Consider the following 18391-nt stretch of genomic DNA (forward strand, 5'->3'; position numbering starts at 1 on the left):
TCTTTGCTTTGAACAGGTGTAAAAAGGTTTGGACCATGTGGCCTTTGGCGTCCTGTCCTTTCTGGTGTTCCATGAATCTGTGACTCTAGGACGCTGGAAGTGGGAGATGGTCTGAGATTTGGGGTCAAACTGAAATTTTTTCCTCCCTTTTTTCCCCTCCATCCCATATTTCTCTCCCTCTCCCTTTTCTGCTTAGGATCCAGAGTTCAAACTATCTCTATTAGTGACTCAGTTCTGCTGCATGAGGACTTATTAGCCTCAGAAGCTGTGGCCTGAGGACTTGCCCACTGAGTTCCCAGCAACAGCTCTTTCCCCGTCACTTCTCTTTAGAGACGCTTTCCCTGACCATCCTGTACCACTCGGGTTGGCAAACTTCCGGTAAAGGTCAGAACTATAAATATTTTAGGCATTGCAGGCCATAGGCTCTCTTGCAAGCAACTGCACCACTCTGCTGATGTTAACACGACAGCACCAGACAATGACAACAATTTTCATTTTGCAAACAAATGAACATAATCGTGTGCCAATAAAACTTGTTTATAGAAGCAGGCAATGGTGGGGGTTGGCCAACTCCTGCTCTAGAAGGAGCTCGTACCCACCAACGCCCTGTGTGCCACCTCGCTGTGTATTTCCTGGCACTTAAGACCACCTCCATGCTTTATATATTTTGTAGATTTTACGTTTATTGTCTGTCACCCCCACTGTCACTAAAGCTCCCCAACTTTTAAGTGCACGGACTAGTCTTGTTGGCTATGGCTCCCTGTGCATCCAGAATAAAGTGTGGCCCATAGAAGGTGTTCATTAAATAATTGTTCAATGAGAAACACAAACGTTTGGAACGTAACCTGCCTGTCTGTCAGTTGGGGCTCTCTGCCCTTGTTTTGGGGCGTGTTCATTCATGTCAAATTTGACTTCTGTTTTCTTCCTTTGGTTGGGCTTCTCTCTTGATGTTCACGTCCTGTTCAACAACCCTCTTGGCTTGTATGCCTCCGTGTTGGCTGTGGTTGGAGGTGGTCAGGAGGATTTTTAGAACCAGATGCATGCCACCCTCGCTGTTCCTTCAGCATGGGACTGAAACATGAAGTGCCTTTATTTCAGTCTTATTTGGGAGATTTGTATAGACCACACTCAGAAGGCAAAACAGTTGCCTTGTGATGTTGCCCAGATTTGGAGCTGCCCCAGAGCTCGGAAGCTTTGTGTGTTCTGGGCCTGGGACTCCGGGTACCATTCGTAGTTCTCCCTGTGAGGTATGAAAGCTGACCCATGAACCCTCGTGGGTGCCATCAGTGGCTCTGGCTGTTCTTACAGGCTCATTGTTCCTTCTCACTTCTGCTCACAGAGGTGGCATGGGTTGGGCCCCCTTGGGTCCCATCCTGCCCTGCATATTTGGGTACTGCGATCCATGTGTGTGCCACCTATGGCCCCGGGGGAGGGAAGGGACGCCCAAGGAGCCACGAGACCTGAGCTCTCCCTATAGGATCTTGGTGTCTCCTCAGGAGACAGGACAAGTTGATCAAGGGGGTGGTGAAGTGGGCAGGTGGAGGAGGAGGGTGGATCCACTTCGCTCCGGGTCCGGTGACTGATGACAGTCTCTCGTCCAGGCAGGCACTGCAGGATTTGGGCCTTGAAGGATGAATTGAGTTTGGGGGCAGGAAGTGGGGAAGGAATGAGTAGTCCTAAGGATTCACAGGCAGGGGCCTGAGGAGGCTGGAATCCAGGATGTGTGGTGGGGGCTGGCGGGCAGGGCAGGATTCTCTTTCACTGTGCAGTGCCCAGCGGTTTCACTTCAGGATCAGTTTGAGCTCCATGGAGACCACCTTTGGGCTGTCTGGGGCATTTTCCTCTTTTTGTTCTTGGTGTTAAGGCCCGCAGGCTTTTATCATGTTAAGAGAAATAGCTTGTCTCAGCTCACCCAGCACGGAATTAAATCTCCAGACCTGCAAAGTTCTGATCTGAGAGCTCATGAAAATTCAGATGGCCATTTTGTAGAAGCACCCATTGGTTTCCCTTGAGTTTGAGGCATTTCAAGAAGCTTGGCTTTGTGACAACAGGCAACGTCCAGCTCAAATAAATAGAGGTGTGTGTGTGTGTGTGTGTGTGTGTGTGTGTACACAGAGCCATGCAGTCATGTTGAATGACACATTTTATAAAACGCACGTCCTTCCACATAAAAAAACACCCCAATAATGAGATTTCTCTGGAGGGTTCCGTTGCAAGCAGGCTCTGATTGCCAACTGACTTAAAAGTTTTCTTGTACAATATCCATCCATGCTGGCTTTTGGGTTTGTATTTAAATCCCTATAGTTTGTGGTAATAACTAAGTGGGGCAGCTTCTGCTGGGTGCTTCCTCTGGTTCATGTTTCAGATACTCAGCTCTGTGTGTGAAGGCCCTTTTCTTGGGGTTGCATTTCCTGGGGTTTTGGGGAGAGGCCAATGCCTGCCGGGGCCATTTGCAAAACAAGAACTGCTGTCCTGCGAATAAAGGGGCCTCCATTGACCTTTGTTGGACGTTCTCTCCTTCTGCTCCTTCCCATCTGTCTCCATCTTCTCTCTCCCACCTCTCTACAGAGCCACCAACCAAATACCAAATCTCCCAACCAGAAGTTTACGTGGCTGCGCCCGGGGAGTCGCTAGAGTTGCGCTGCCAGTTGAGAGATGCCGCCAGGATCAGTTGGACTAAGGATGGGGTACACTTGGGGCCCAACAATAGGACAGTGCTTATTGGGGAGTACTTGCAGATAAAAGGTGCCACGCCTAGAGATTCCGGCCTCTATGCTTGTACTGCTGCTAGGACTGTAGACAGTGAAACTGTCTACTTCATGGTGAATGTCACAGGTGAGTTGGCCTGCGAGCCCCTCTGCTCTCTCTCTTCTCTGTAGCCGTTTTCTGGGTAAAATTTCATTGGACAAGTGAAATCATAGTGGGATCTGCTGATTGGATGCCAGGCACAGAGCTTCATAGTTTGTTACCGATCTGCTTCTGAAGTTCTTCCACAGGACCTGGTGTATTAGAGAGGCTGGTTGTTAAAAAGGACACGATTCTCATGTGCAAAGTAACATTTTTCTTTTAAGACAGCATGCTTTTATATAAGTAAAAACATATTCCCCCCAGCCCCCCAGACCCCCATACCAGTGGCGTCCTTGGCATTTAGAGTATAGGACTGAAATTTGGATGCTGAAGATTTCTCAGCCCTTTTATTAAAATTTGAGTTTCTCTCCTGGATTTTTTCTTCCATGCAGTGAGGGGGGACTGCATAGACCCCTTGGTGGCCAAGTTTACAGTTTTGCTTCCAGAATGTTAGTAAACGGTTGGAAGGCCACACAGGGGCTAAGTTTTTCTGGAGACTAATTCCTTTCTTGAAGGGAACCCTGAACACTAAAAGGTTGTGCTGGAAAGAATCTTTGGATATTATGCAATGAGTAAATTTGCTGGGGAATGAAGACTGTTTGAAGCTTAAAATCCAGATTCAGTATATCTAATTTTATAAAATGTTTAAATAACATAAAAGCAGAAAACATTGGGAATCATAATATAGGCCAACTGTCATCATGGAGAGAAAATTTAAGCCATTAAAACGATCTTAACTAAACATGGTCTCAGACTTTTTGCGTGGGTTCCTGGGTTGTTGAATTCCCTATCCGGAAGGACTAAGTTGTAGATGATTGTGGCCTTTTGCTTGGCAAAAACACAACCATGGATATGTTCTTTTGAATACAGATGCCATCTCATCCGGAGATGATGAGGACGACACAGATGGCTCCGAGGATTTTGTCAGTGAGAACAGTAACAACAAGAGTAAGTAGCAGCCGTCTCTGAACGTCCCGACAGAGGATTGCTCGGGGGCAAGTCCCCACTCTCACCTGTCTTCTTGTTGGCTCTTCTCGATGCGGTGGCTGCGGCCCCCACCTTTCTCCGCTGTGTCTACTTTCCTGACTTTCAAATCTGAGAATAAACCAGTGTTCCTGTACACGCTTCTCTACTGTTTGTCCTTTCTTACCGTGTCAGTAGCTACTGTCTTTTGAAAGTAGTTATGACTTGTATTTCCTTGGTTTTCTTTTTATCCGTTGGTGTCTCACTATTCGGAGACATAAAGCTAGTTGATCCACAGAACATCCTGGTTTTCTTTATAACCATCGATGGTGCATGGCTTAACCCAGTGGTTCTCCACTGGGGGCGATTCTTCCCCTTTCCCCTTGTTGCGGGGAACACTGGGCAATGTTTGGTTTTCTCAGCGGGGTGGGTGGGAGGCTAGTGGCATGAAGTGGGTAGAGGCCAGAGGTGTTGTGGTTAAAACATCCTACAATGTAGGGGAATGATCTGATCCAAAGCGTTGACAGTTAATGTTGAGAAACCATGGCTTTTGTAACATTATTGCATGTGGAGCAGAAATAAGGAAAGCGGGCCTTACTTTGCCAATAGGAAAGGGGACCAGTGAGTGCTATTTGCCTATTTAAAGGCAGTGAACACTGAGCATTGACACATAGGAGGCCTTTACTTGGTGAATAAGAACATGGCTGCTCAGAGCTGGGCAGCCTGGGTTCACAGCCTGCTTCCCGAGTTGGGTGAACTTGGGCAAGTAATTTAACTTCTGTGTCTTAGTTTCTTCAACTGTAAAATGGGAATGATAACAATACCTGATGGGGTTGTAAAGAGGGCTAGGTGAGTTCATATTTGCATAGTGCTCGGAAAAATACTTGTGAGGGTTTGTTCAATAAAGAAGGTAAAACATAGCATTAGTTGTATTTTCCCATAAGGTGGCTGGAATGTTCCCAAAGTGATTTTATGTTAGTCACTGATGTTTGTTGCTTAGATTTATACTCTACATTTTCTTAAAAAGGATTTTAGTAAGTTTATTAAATTTAAACAAGGGCTAAATAATAAGGCAGTTAGATATTAAAATAGGCCCAGGGCTTTTTCAAGGAAGAAGAGAAAATTGATCTTGTCAGGCGTCTGGAATAATGTGTTTCTTAAGTGGGGAATCGATTAGTCTCTGCGTCTCCTAGCAGCTTGGGCAAAAAGCGAAATATTTTGGTTTACCTAAGTTTTCACTTTCTGGCAAGAGAAAGCTTGGGACCCGGATCACTAGCCTCAGCGTCCTCTGAGAACTTACTAGAAATGCAAATTCCCAGGCCCCACCCCAGTCGCACTGAATTAGAAACGCTGGGGGTGATTCTCACAGCTACAGTGAGAACCACTGGCCTAGGGATTCATGTGTACAGATCTGCTTCAAACAGGAATTTTACTGTTAGAGATCTCGCTCATAAAACCGTGGGTAATAAGGTGGGTGAAAATCTTTTCCACTGTGACTTGTACCAGCCTTCTAATAAGGTTATTATATTTTAATAATAAAACCCCGGTATGTCAGAAGACATCACTCACTTCTAATTAGTTCGTTGGCTCCAGCAGGGGAGGCAATGAGTGACCCTGGCAGTGATGATGAGCTCCTGCTTTGGGCAGTCTCTTTGATGACTGCTGGCTCAGTCAGTGCCCCCAACAACCCAAAGAGGGAGGGGTGTCGTTCCTGGATTTTTTTTTTTTTTTTAAAGTTTTCTTTTCCAGTTAATCCTGTTTTGTCAAGTGGAAATTGATGAATCGGTGCACAAAAGGCAAAGCGGCAACTCAGTTGTAGGTCTGTTGCATGTTAATCACAGTGCCCCTCCCCTAATACCCAGGGAGATGGTGGGGGAAGAGTGAGGATGCTAGCACTGTTATTTAGAGCTCTAAAGTGGTACCCACATGTGGGTGTCATTGTTACTGATTGGGACGCCATATTCCATCAGCTCGGTTGTATTGGCATGCCTGGGAACTGTGTTTTCCTGGTGGCCTAATAGCATGTTACCATGAACACTTGGGAGATAATGACATGTAACAGCAAGGAAGAGGTTACATAACAAGTAGGCCCAGTGAACTGACTCTCTGTCTCATAATTCAGAAGGATTAGCTGCTATGGACCTCCAGGTTTTCATCCCGAACACTAGCCCCGACTGCCCCGTTCCCAGGTAGAAGGGCCAGGAAGTAGAGTGCTCCATTTAACGAATGCCAGTTCTCATTGAATGAGTCGCCATGCCTTCACCTTGCAGCCAGGGTTCTTTGTAATTAGCTCTCGAATGACACCAACTCTGCCCCGAAATGGGTGCTCTGTGGTGATTAAGGGCTGGTGTTAGCTGTACCAGAGAGATACTGCTGTCGGGAGCTGCCTCTGTTTGGTGCCTGTGAAACATTAGACGTGATTTAAAGTGATAGCAGTTCTTAGCTGGCTACTCGGCCTCTGCCATCTGTTCGTGTGATTAGGCTGGTCTGATTCACAGGTGCAGCCTGGGGCAGCTGAAATTAAGCAGCTGTGGCCTGGGTGGACAGAGGAATGCCATGGCCAGTGTAATTGGCAAGCTGGGGAAAGGGATGTTGCCATTAAAACAATTTTTTTGCCACCTCAAGTGTCAAATGCCTGACCTGATTAATAGGGAAAATTGTAGAAGCACCAAATTCTTTGCATTTTCAGCCACCTGGAAAACACCCCAGTGTCCAAATTGATTCCTTGGGTGCCTTCTGATTGTCTGGAAATGCCACTGGGGTGTGTTGGAAAGTTCCTCTTCAGTGAAGTTAAATGATGCTTCAGTGACCCTGTGCTGACAGCATTGCTCGGCTTTTCTGAACCTTTTTTTTCTCTGTGGGGGTTGGTATCTGTTAATTCTGTAGCTCTTGGCTTGAAAAATACTCTACTGCGGGTTGTTCCCTCTGCTGGGATGCTGGATTTTTGTTCATATAATTTTGGTGGTTAACTCACTTTTGTTGGAAGGCAAGCTTATCTCCGTGGTAGAGTTCTTAGATTCTGTACAGAAAGCCCAGTGGTCAGATACAGTGGCAACAATATCCGTCAAAAATTAAGACAAAATTGTTGAAGTTTCGCCACGAAAGTTGTATCCGTTGACATCAAGCTCTGATGGGATTTTTGTAGGAACGTTCGGCAGCCTTTACAGCTCTTGATCTCAACTCTTCCGTCATCATGAGACGCGGCTCAGAAATGGGCTCCTCTGTAGAGGGTTTCCTCGTCTACACGAGCAGATCGAGCGGCTCGATTTTGAGTGGTTGTGTTCTGTTCTCTTGTAGCATGTTCAGTATCACATAATATCTCAGGGTTAGACCCACCTGTGGCCGTAGATTGCTTCTGGAGGGCGAGGACCAGCCTGGATGGTGAATGAATATTTTGTGGAATTATAGCCCTCACATCCATCTTTTATGGATCTCATGGAAAACAGAGCAGTGTTCAGGTCTGGTCTCTACATTAAGAGAATAGGCTGGTGTTTCCCAAAGAATATCCCTTGGAACCCTAGTCCACAATAATTCTCTGCCAAAAAATGAATTGTATTTTGGAATGAATTTGGAAAATACCTCACACTGTGACTCTTTCTTGGAGACTTACAGTGTCCATCGGCATAATACAAGCTCTGAAATGTTCAGTAGTAAAGCGTGTTTAATTTTGTCTTTTCCTAGGGTTTTCCAAACTGATTGAACCTGAGACCCATTTTAAAAGACAACATCTATTAACATCCTGTTGCACGTGCTTTGCAAATCCCCTTGAGGGGCTGCTGTGACTTGATCTGACTTTCCCCACCCCCTTAAGCTAAGTTTTTCCACCACAGGTGTGAAGGGCGTTCTTTGGTCATATTTTCGCAGCCGACTCGCTGACGACCTCACTCCTAAACAGCACTAGACATTTCCCTGAGCAGAACAATCCTGTGATGTCATTACAGGCCTGGCTTTCAGGAAATAATGCTGTTGCACATTGCCCTTTCGTGAAACAGACTCTCTGGACAGAAAGTTGCCATTTCAAATGCCAGTTTTTGAAAAGCATCCAGGTTGAGGGTTTTGACAGGTTCTGATTTTATACTTTAGCATAGGAAAGCATAACAACAAGTCCTTGCCTTCCCTAGGTACTAAGTATCTTAAATGGGTTATCTGGTAGCAAATAAGTAGATGCTTATGTCCATTTTTGGGGAGTGTTTTTTTTTTTTTTTTAATCTCCAACTTGTGTTTAAGTGATGAATGTTGCCAAAAAGCCCGAGACTTCGTTCTTGGGAAGACCACGATTGACAAAAAGTTCGGGATGGCGGCTTAAGTAGAGGGAATTGATAGTGAGACAGCTATATGAAGATTCTTGCTGCTGGAGTGGTTTTCTATCGAGTGAAGAGAGCGACAAGGTAATTTTCTGTTTTGGTTTCATTCCTGTTGAGACCTGCAGCAGATGCCCATACCAGCCTCAGGGAGAAAGGCAATTTTTTTGTGGAAGTAACTGTGGAACACGAAAGTTCTTGGCCTGAGGTTCCAAACTCCTTTCATTGATTAATCTGCTGATAATAACCGTTTGTAGTCACCTTTGCTCTAATTTGGAGTTTTACGTGGTAGAGATTATATCTAAGTTGTAAATGTTGGCTTCTTAGTTGTGTTGAACTTTCCAAGAATTGAAAACAAACAAACAAACAACCCCAAAGTGCACAGGTTTCCTAAATTTTTTGAAATTCCTTTGTGATGAAAACCTCATCATAAATTGGGTTGAGTGTTTTATCACAGTGGCCAGCAGTGGTGTTCCATCCAGTAGGCTGGATTGAATATCTCTTCGTGCTCAGCCTCACCTCTGGCCAAATAGCATCAGAAACCACTGGAGGGTTTTCTTTTGAAGGCAGATCCTGGGAACTCCCACGGGGCAAGTGGTCTCCCAGTGGACTCGGGCATTTCACACATGGGTAACTAGCCTGGTTTGCTCTAATGTATTATTGAAAGCTTTGCTGGTCAACAAGTCGTGGTTTTACTGAGACTTCTCCTTATAAAGCAAAATCCCATCAGAACCATAGCCTCACTCACATCTCCATGTTTTGTTAGGTTTCTTTTCTCTTAATCTATGAAAAACCGACACAGACGAACTGCAGTCTACAGCAGGGATGGAGAGAGGGTGGAGCTCGCGGAGACAACTCCCCACCCGGGTCTCAAAGCATTCAAAGGTCCTGATTAGTGATATTTTTAAAGGCCCTAATTATAGACTTAAGACAGAGGCCTTAGTGGGGCTTTAGGGAGTTTGTGAGACTTAATCTAGGAGCCAAAACAGGCTGTGGGTTTATTTTTTTTTTATTTTTGCATCAATAAAAATACAGTTGGCAGTCATCAGCGTCCACAGCTCACATAAATCTTGAACTTTTGGCTTAATTACCATGGGAGAGTTCAAAGGGCAGCCTAGAGTGGTTGAAAGAGCACTGCTCAGGGAGCTGGAGACTGGGTCTAGCCTCAGCCCAGCCTCTGGCCGGGTGACCTTGATCAAATCACTTAACCTTTCTGGATGACATCGATCACATCAGCCTTTGGGCCAGATGGTCACCGAGCTTGCTGTTGGTACAGTGGTAATATGATTCCATGTTTTCCTTTAAACTGCTGGGCTGGATTCTCTTCCTTTTGATTTCAGAGAGAGATGGAGGAGACCATAATAAACCTTAGATGTCAGTATTAGGGTATGTAAGGGATTTTGTTGGGGGCAGGCTCAGCAGCCCCTATTTTTTCATTAACTTTAAATTGCAGGGTCAAAATAAATCCTCTAACCCTACCATTTGTTGACAGAAATCAATATCTGCCTAGAATATAGATACCTGGAAAGAAGGTTAGAATTGGGAGGGACCTGATCAGAACATTCAGTTCAACTCCCTCATTTCATAGCTCAAGCTTTTAACAGTTGTCCGTCTGGTCCGTCTGTGTATCCATCCATTTATCCATCCATCCATCCATCCGCCCATCCATCCATCCACCCACCCACCCACCCACCCACCCAACAAACGCTTGAGTGCCTACTCCGCAGGCTAAAGGCAACTCAAGCTGTATCCTCCAGGTGCTACATTCTTGTTGGTCAGCAGACATTGAAAGGAATATTTTTCACTATGGAAATACTCTGGTGATGGAAACACACATAAATAACAAAGCGACGGCCCAGAGAAGGAACGATGAATTTTTACTATGAGGTAGAGGTGGTAGAGAAAGGCTGTGTTGAGGGAACTTTGAGGGAAGTTTCTGTGGGGTTATAAATCTCTGCTTAACCAGCCGCATCTTATGAGGCTTCTGTATTAAAGTAAAATTCTTTTTTAGCATTGTTCCTGATACACAATAACTGTTTCAGTATAGAAAATGATAACGAGTAAGGTATACTGTACTTTGATGATGAGATTTTACTTACTTATTTGGCAGATCTTACTATTCCTTTCACCTGCTCATGACTAGTATTTAATAACTGCAAGAAGCATTGTTCTTTTAATACATATTATAATACATCAGAAGATCCGAGAATGTCAGAGGACAGGGGGCCATCCCTATCATCTAGGTCAACTTGTTTACTCCTGCTTTAGTATAATTCATTTTTATGCCATTGGAGGTTGATGTCACAATTCCTCCTCCATTGATTGACTCTCAACGCACTCCTCATACATCCCTGAGGTCATGCTAGGGAAGGTCTACAAAGTGGGTGCTCATACATATGTTTTAAGCAACATGGCGTGGCCTCGGCTTGCAGATTCATTTTGAAGTTGTTGAGTCAACATCCATACTGAGCACCTACTATGTGCAAGGGTCATCTTTGCTTTTGCAGATCATTAATTAGTTGACTGAGCTCCTCTCTAGATGCAAGTTATTAATGCTGTTTACCAGCCTTGGTTGGAAAGAGGCCTCCTTAGGTAAGTAGAGTTGGTCAGAAGCCTGGCTGCTGTTTTTCACCCATTGCTCTATAGTGTTCTTTTTTGGGGGGGGGTGATAGGGGGAGACCTGGCATTTCCATGTGTCCACACCACAGAAATGAAGACAAAAAGAGTTTGCAGAGGACATGAGGCCATTGATAAAAAACAACAGGGCTATTCCTACAGTGTAATTATTTTTCTAGACCTTCCAGGTTCCTCAAGCTTCCCATTAAACTAGTTTATTTAAGGAAGAGCCATTGTAAAATAATAAAATAATTCCTTCCCTCCAGCATTCTACTCATTAAAAACATTTGTGAGCTTGACATCTTGAAGGAGACCTAGTCACAAAAGCACATCGTGCCTCTGTGCTGTTAGCACTCACCCAGAGTGGGGTTGGGCAGAGGGTTGGGGGTGGCCCACCACTACCAACCACACAGGGACCCTTGAAAACTTGGCTTGAAGGCCCTTTCTGCTGAGTCATGACTTACAGTTAGTTAATCAGGGAAAGAGAATGGTGTGAATTCAGGTTTCGAGCTGTAGGTGATCTGTTTCTACCTTGTTGATTAGATTTCCTGGTGCCCCACCCACCTGGATCACTGGGGCATTCGATGAGAAGCATGGTGTCTGAACCCTGTCATATGGCTGGCTGGCTGTTTTGCATGAGCAGAACTTATAGGTGCAAGTGTGATGATTGAAACTTCACTCCAGGGAAGTGGCTACCTGCCAGAAATTCCAGCAAAATTCTTTCACCCTCACCCTTAAGTCCCTTTATAGGTGCCAAGACAAAGGTGCTGGTTGCCAGTGTGCTGTTGCCATAGGCCAGGTCCATCTGCAGTGATCCCTGTGTGGGTTGCACCCTTACTGTTCAGCCCAGTGAGAGGAGCAGAGCAAACATTCCTGGTGCCTGAAGCTAAATCCTACTTTTTGACATTTTGGGGAACATGAACATCGTACCTAATGGTATAAAAGCATGTACCTGTTCATTTCTTTTGTGTAAAAAAAGAAAACACCGTCCACAGGATCAGCTCAGCTGTAACCAATACTATCTGGAAGCACTACTCCGTTAATATTTAGCTAATTCGTATGAATAGGCTATTGTGTTTACTTAAATGACAACAAGAGTGCAGACACCTGACAGCATGAGGTGTGCTTTCCTTTTAGGTCAGATTCAGATTCGTTCAAGTCTTTGCGTAGCGACAAAGCTCATTATTTATTTATGTTATGCTCTTAATGGTTTCTTTTCAGTGGCTGTGGATGGATTTTTCTAGGTAGAACCTTTTGACATGAGAGATGATTGAAATTGTTTCAGGGAGTCTTGTGATAAATAGGAATCGAGCATGCCCTGGTGAACCCCTCAAAAGAATATGTGTGTTTACGGGCATTTGACACCTGAAGCCAAATGGCTACCAAGTTGCCTTCTCATTGCAGAGGCAACTGGGTTCAGAGGAGAGAACGCAGTACCGTCCCCTTCTCCCTCAGCCCCCCTGCCTCCCTGCAGCCTTTCTGGGGTACATGACTGACCAGTTTCGCCTTACTTGGCTCTGTCTTGGATCATGTAGACACCACGTGTACCCCACCACCGTGACGCTTAGATAAGCAGAAGGATAAAGAGGATACAGCGTGCCCTTGTTAAGAAATCCCAGCTCCACCTTTTACAGGCGGTTTTGAGAGCAGGGGTGAGGCACATAGGGGTAGGAGTTTTGAACGCACTTATGCCAATTCCTAATTCCACCATGAAAGTCTGGCTGTTAAGTGAAGGGGGGAAATGTTTAACCTCCAGGAGCGAGCTGTGCCATCCACAGAAAAGAGGACGAGACATCTAAGTCGGTTCACATCAGAGACCAAGCCCCTGCCCGGGCCCCTTTTGCCTCTGGCTTGTGGGGTGTGTGTGCTGGTGCCCAGTCAAAATCTTCATCAGAAATAAGCAGTTCTGAATCGATCTTCTAGAATTTCAGTATTCTAGAATGTTCTAGAACGTTCGAGGTCCTGGTGATGGCTGCTTTTAGGGGAATTTTGGGATTTTTGGCTACCTGTTTGCTAAGACAGAAACATACATGTGGAAAGTGAAGTGCTGTACAAGAGTCCAGTGGAAGTTCCCGATAGTAATAAGGGAGGCGGTGTGCCTTTGACCCAGACTGCCTGTCCTGGGCTCGAGCCTTACACATCAGAGTGGTTGAAGATATGGGTTCCAACCCCCTGGAGAAGAAGCTGGTTCTTAACTAGCAGTGGACCAGAGCGGGGATGACGACAGTGGGCTCTGGAATCAAATGCCTTGGCCGAGGTCCTGGCTGCCCCTCTTCCTAGCTTCGGAGTGTTGGGTAGATTACTGCACATCTCTGTGCCTCAGTTTCCCCATCTATAAACAGGGATTGGAATAGTGCCTTTCTTGTCAGGTTGTTGTCAGGATTAATATGTTAAACGTGTAAGAGCTTTTAGGGCTGTGTTTATCAAGTAAGGAGCACTCAATCAATAGTGGCCATTGGCCATGACTTGCAGGCATGAAGGATTTACAGCAGCGTTCTGGATTGGTGTTGCGGCTCTTATTTACATAAAATGTCCTTTATCTGGCAAATTTAAATACCGCTCTTTCTGAGTTTAAAAAATCACTTGTACCCATGACTTTGAGGGCCATTTAGAGGGCAAAAGTTTATGTGACATTTCATTGGTAGCCTTCAATTAAGTTATGTGCTTAGACATGGTAGTAGAATTATGACATTTACAACCACCATTGCAGAGGGAAAAAAAAACCTTTTTTCCATTTTAAAAATTAAAATACATATAACGATGTGGTTTGTTGGCTGTCATAAAAAGTGCTGGGAAAGTAATGATGCCTCTGTGAATTTTATCCTACCAGGCGGATTAGGTTATGCTATTGATTATCTTTTAAAGTAAAGCCCTGATGGATATGTTGCTGTGGCTTTTGAGCACAGCTTGTTTTTACTAGTGTGTGTATGTGATCATTTCATAGATCATTTCATAGGTGCGGTGATGCATTTTGGGAGGATCAGCTGTTCTTGTGTGTGTTGTCACAGTGTGTATGAAGTAACATTTTAAAACATGCTTCAACGTAAACTGAAATTCTGGCTCTGCGGCACAAGGGAGAAAAGGTTCCTCAGATACTTTATTCTCCCGTTAATAGGCATAAACGAACAAGCAGTTCATCTCAAGGGACCTTCTGTTGGGCCAGCTGGATGAGACTTCACACAATTTTTTTCCTAATGTAAATATTACTCAGAGATTTTGAAAACGTCAGATCGTTCACATACAAAATAAAATGATCTTACCTAGGTGGAGTTTGAGACGAAGCTGTCCATCTGACAACATGCTAATGTTGTTTTCCAAAACAGGAGCACCGTACTGGACCAACACAGAGAAGATGGAAAAACGTCTGCATGCGGTGCCTGCAGCCAACACTGTCAAGTTTCGCTGTCCAGCTGGGGGAAATCCAACACCAACTATGAGGTGGCTGAAAAACGGAAAGGAATTTAAACAGGAGCATCGCATTGGAGGTTATAAGGTAGAATTATGCTTTCAGAGTCGTCTGTGTCTTACCTTTTCTATTTGTTCCTTTTGTAAGGAGCCACAGGTTAGCAGGACCTAGAAGGAATTAAAAAAAATAATCAGTTATTATTATAATTGATCATTTCCATGTTTGCTCTTTCAAAAACGTTACCCTGGACTTACATGTAATTTTAAAGTACAACCCCCATTTGCATTATTCTTTATATGAGGCAAGTTTAATAACAGAAGGGTCAAAAGTTGAGAGTCTGTTTTCTATATGCTTTATAGTCTGTAAAACTACAACTGGGGCAGAATTTGAGAAGCGTGAGTACAGTTGCTTTATTTGAGTAGGATTGTATGACTGGTGGATGGATTTGGAGTAGAGACTGGAGGATGACATGCTCTGTACTAAGAGAAGGCTGCGGAGGTGACAGAAGCAGCCTCCGTGTCCTCCATCTTCAAGGATTCTACAGAACCCATTACTGACTGGTGCAATGTGGTCTTCCCGCTCACTGGGGTGGGTGTGAGGGGTGGAAACTGACAACCGTCTCCCTGCAGATGCCTGTGAATGCTCGTTCAGACCTTGGCTCATCCATTCAGCAAACACTGATTGAACCCCCTCTGTGGCTGGCACCATTCTAGGCTCTGAGCGACGCATAGGTCCACCTCCCAAGGGCTCCTCGTCCAGCAGGCAAGGCAGACCAAAAAGCTGGCTGTCAGGACACTGATACGGGAGAAATCAGAGGAGCGTGTTGTCCTGTGGATGCACAGGGAGAGGTGATGTTGGCTCTTCGGGAGACTAAGGATAAAGGACCAGGAAAGGATTCTGGGCTGAGTGTCAAGGAAGTTGTCTCAGAGAGAGGGAGAGATGGAATCTCCAAATTATTTACTGTGGAAAGGGAGAACTTGAAGAATTTAGTGTACGAGGAAGACTTCAGGACGTCATTATGAAATCCTTTGGTGCATTGGGAACATGAATGGGCATATTGGTTACCTATTGCTGTGTAACAAATTACCTCAAGACGTGGTGGCTTTAAACAACACTGTTTATTATCTCACAGTTTCCATGGTCATGAATCCAAGGACAGGGCCTTCTGTGTCAAGGCGTCTCACACGAATGTCATTAAGGTTTCAGCTAAGGCTGGATTCTCATCTGCAGGATCAATTGGGGCCGGGGAGGACGTGCTTCCAGACTCACTCATATGGTCGTTGTCAGGATTCACTTCCTTGTAGGTTGTTGGATTGAGGGCCTCTGTTCCTCATTGGCTGTTGGCTGGAAGCCTCTCTCGGTTCTTTGCCATGTGGGCCTCTCCATGTGGCAGCTTACAGCATGGCAGCTGGCTTCCTGAGGGTGAACAGACGACAAGAGTCAGGGGGAAGAGTATGAGGAAGACAGAAGTCACAGCCTTCTGGAACCTAATCATGGAAAGTGCTTCCCACCACTTTGGCTGTTTTCTGTTTTTAAGCAAGTCACTAAAACTTGCTTAAATTTTAAGGAGGAGACGACCCAAGGGCATGACTTTCAGGAGACTCAGGGATCACAGGGAACCTTCTGAGAAATCGGCACAGTGGGTAAAATAGAGGACACTTCTACTCAGACCACAGCTCCTTAAAATCCAGCTGGGAGAGGCTTTCTTGGAGGCGGCTGTGAGGTACCCGGAAGGATTTCCTTGGTGCCCCTCTCACCCGTGTTTAACTCAACGAGCATCACGTTAGGTGACATGCGTGCCCCTGCCCCACCACTGCTGTGGTTAAATGAGCCTTCTCTCCACCCCAAAAGTGCCTTGCAGTCCTTTCCTGAAATACCACACACACTTACTCATCTTCAAAGAATTGTTTTCTTCTGAGAAAATTTTTGATTTTTGTTTTAATGTGGAAAAATGAATATCTAGAAGCCAAAACCCAGGGGATGATAGGGAAAGACGATGAGTAAATTTCTAAGGGCAGTGTCGGTTGGTTTACTATGCTTCTCTGAAAATAAGACTGGGTCTCATATTAAAGTTTGCTCCAAAAGATGCATTAGGGCTTATGTTCAGGGCATGTCATCCAGAAAAATCATGCTAATGCTTACTTTCCGGTTAGGTCTTATTTTCGGGGAAGCATGGTGCGTGTGAAACTGCTATGAGGCCCATCTGCTAGAAGGGGGTGGTGCTTTGAAGCTGGGATCCTTGGAGTACTTCAGTTGCCTTTCACAACTCCTCATTGGTGGAAGCAGTGGGCAGGAGGGTGATTTGTCTCCTTGTTCTTAGTTCAGTCCTTAGACCAGGTACAATGAGATTGGAAGGTTGGCTTTTCTTTTTTTTTTTTTAAAGAATGAACAGACAGAGATTTCATTAGGTGATGGTGTTTGTAGAGGAAGAGTTCAACTGCTAAAATCATCGTGGCCCCTGGGATTGTTCGAACTACCAGATGCTCTCTGAACACATAGTTGATGCAGTTCCAGTGACTTATATTTAAATACATCTTAAGTATAAGTATGATGGTCAAAATCCTGGTGGTTAACTAATTTCCTCCCTTAAGACAACCTTGGAAATAAGTACAAAGGGCTGATGAGCCTCCCGAAAGGCTTGGTCTCAAAATAAATAGGACCAACATCATGATGATGGGTAAGGAGCTTTTTTTGCAAATCTGAATTAGTGATTGCGAATATGCTGGAAGACTAGGGGTGCCTAATGAGAAAGTGCAGCTTGATGTTTAACAGGTGCAGTTCAGTTCTAATGACTGATGACACTGTTCTGCTAAATGAAGAGCACCTCTGCTCTAAAAGCAAAATGAGGCGCTGTCAGCAGAATGCCTTCAGGCTGTCCTCGAGGAGGCGCACAGGACCAAAGTATTCTTGTTGTTTCATGTTTGCGCCATTTCTGGAGTGAAAGAGAAATGGAATTTGAGTGCATGAGAATACAGATCTAAAGTATATTTGGCCTAAGAAAATCGAGCAAAGAGGGAAAAGGGAAGGTGGCCGTGCTTTTGGATCATGGTGTGCTGGCTGGCAGTGACGAGGCAGCGTTGCCTGCCTTCCTGGGCTTTCTCTGTGGAGAAGAGGCTGTGGTCGTGGGCCTGAGTGGCAGGGTGACGAGGGAGGGAGGTCATCTCATCATACGCAAAGGTAGTCAACCTGGATCCGGGAAGGGGTTTTCACAATGGTTGTGGCATTAGACATTCCATGTGGGGATACTAGAAAGTTAGCAATTTCTTTGAGCCCCACAGGCTTCTGGGACTTGAAAGGGAAAGACAGAGATCTCCTATCTCCTGGGAAATCGCAGTTACCTAAAGTAGAAGCCACACTAATGAGGTGTTAGACCCACCCCAAGCCCCCAGGCCATGAAGTCATTGGAGGTGAGAAAATGATACCCTCCTGAGACCTGCAGGTCTTCCTGCTGGTCCAAGCTCCTTGGCTGGCACAAGCCTGCCCCAGGCTCATAGGGCCGGCCACCCTCAGGGCCTGAGTCTGGCAGACTCAGGAGTATGCTCACCGATGTTGGGTTTTCCCTCTGATGTTTATTACCTACATAGACTATTTTTTCCCTACATAAAGTTTTAAAGAACCATGCTTCTAAACATGTGACCTGAGGGAACTGTTGTCCAATTTGTAGTTTCTGTTCCTCAGCACACCACGCCCCCCAAAAGCAAAGAGACCTAATTGACATGCGGAGGGCCCGATGTCTAAATGACTCTCTCCCCCCGACTGCCGCCCTTTGCCATTTTATGTAATGAAGAAGCAAGGTGTCAAGTTTTCCAAGATGTATTTTTCCAGAAAGTAAGACCTGAGAGTTTCCGCAAATAAGCGTGTTATTTCTTTGATTTTTTTTTTCCCCCTTCATAAATCTCATTCTATAAACAGTGGTGGTGCTTTCTGTGGCCCTGCTCTCTGTCTAGCTCTTCTACCTGTTTATGCATTGGGCACCTTGGCCCTCATTCCTTCCATTTCAGCTTGTTTTGAAGTGGTATGCATATGTGGCCAATGAAGAGAGACGGGAACACACACACACACACACCAAAATTAGAATTATGGAATGGGACAGAAAGCTCATTTTCATTAAAATGACCTATACAGCTACTTGGGATTTTGCAGTTGAGTCTTATTTATCAAAGAATTCACACTGAGCCTCCTTAGATGATTAAGAGTCAAATTATTATTTTTCTTAGCATGTGGGCAAAGGTTGGTTGGATGCTATTAATTTATTTAG

General features: G+C 45.0%; 1 protein-coding gene across 16 annotated transcripts in view; it reads left to right on the top strand.

Annotated features, from left to right (window-relative positions):
* Positions 1-18391, top strand: part of FGFR2 (fibroblast growth factor receptor 2) — a 101633-nt gene that overhangs the window by 23242 nt on the left and 60000 nt on the right. For 7 of the 16 annotated variants that reach the window (XM_033129899.1, XM_033129902.1, XM_033129901.1 and 4 more), the window contains exons 3-5: positions 2569-2835; positions 3718-3795; positions 14051-14220. In XM_033129899.1, coding sequence (XP_032985790.1) covers positions 2569-2835; positions 3718-3795; positions 14051-14220 — 515 coding nt within the window. The remainder of the gene's footprint in view (positions 1-2568; positions 2836-3717; positions 3796-14050; positions 14221-18391) is intronic. The other 9 variants (XM_033129907.1, XM_033129909.1, XM_033129908.1 and 6 more) reach the window with 2 other exon arrangements.

Source organism: Rhinolophus ferrumequinum, chromosome 16, assembly GCF_004115265.2.
Source record: "Rhinolophus ferrumequinum isolate MPI-CBG mRhiFer1 chromosome 16, mRhiFer1_v1.p, whole genome shotgun sequence".
In the NCBI taxonomy this organism is placed as follows: domain Eukaryota; kingdom Metazoa; phylum Chordata; class Mammalia; order Chiroptera; family Rhinolophidae; genus Rhinolophus; species Rhinolophus ferrumequinum.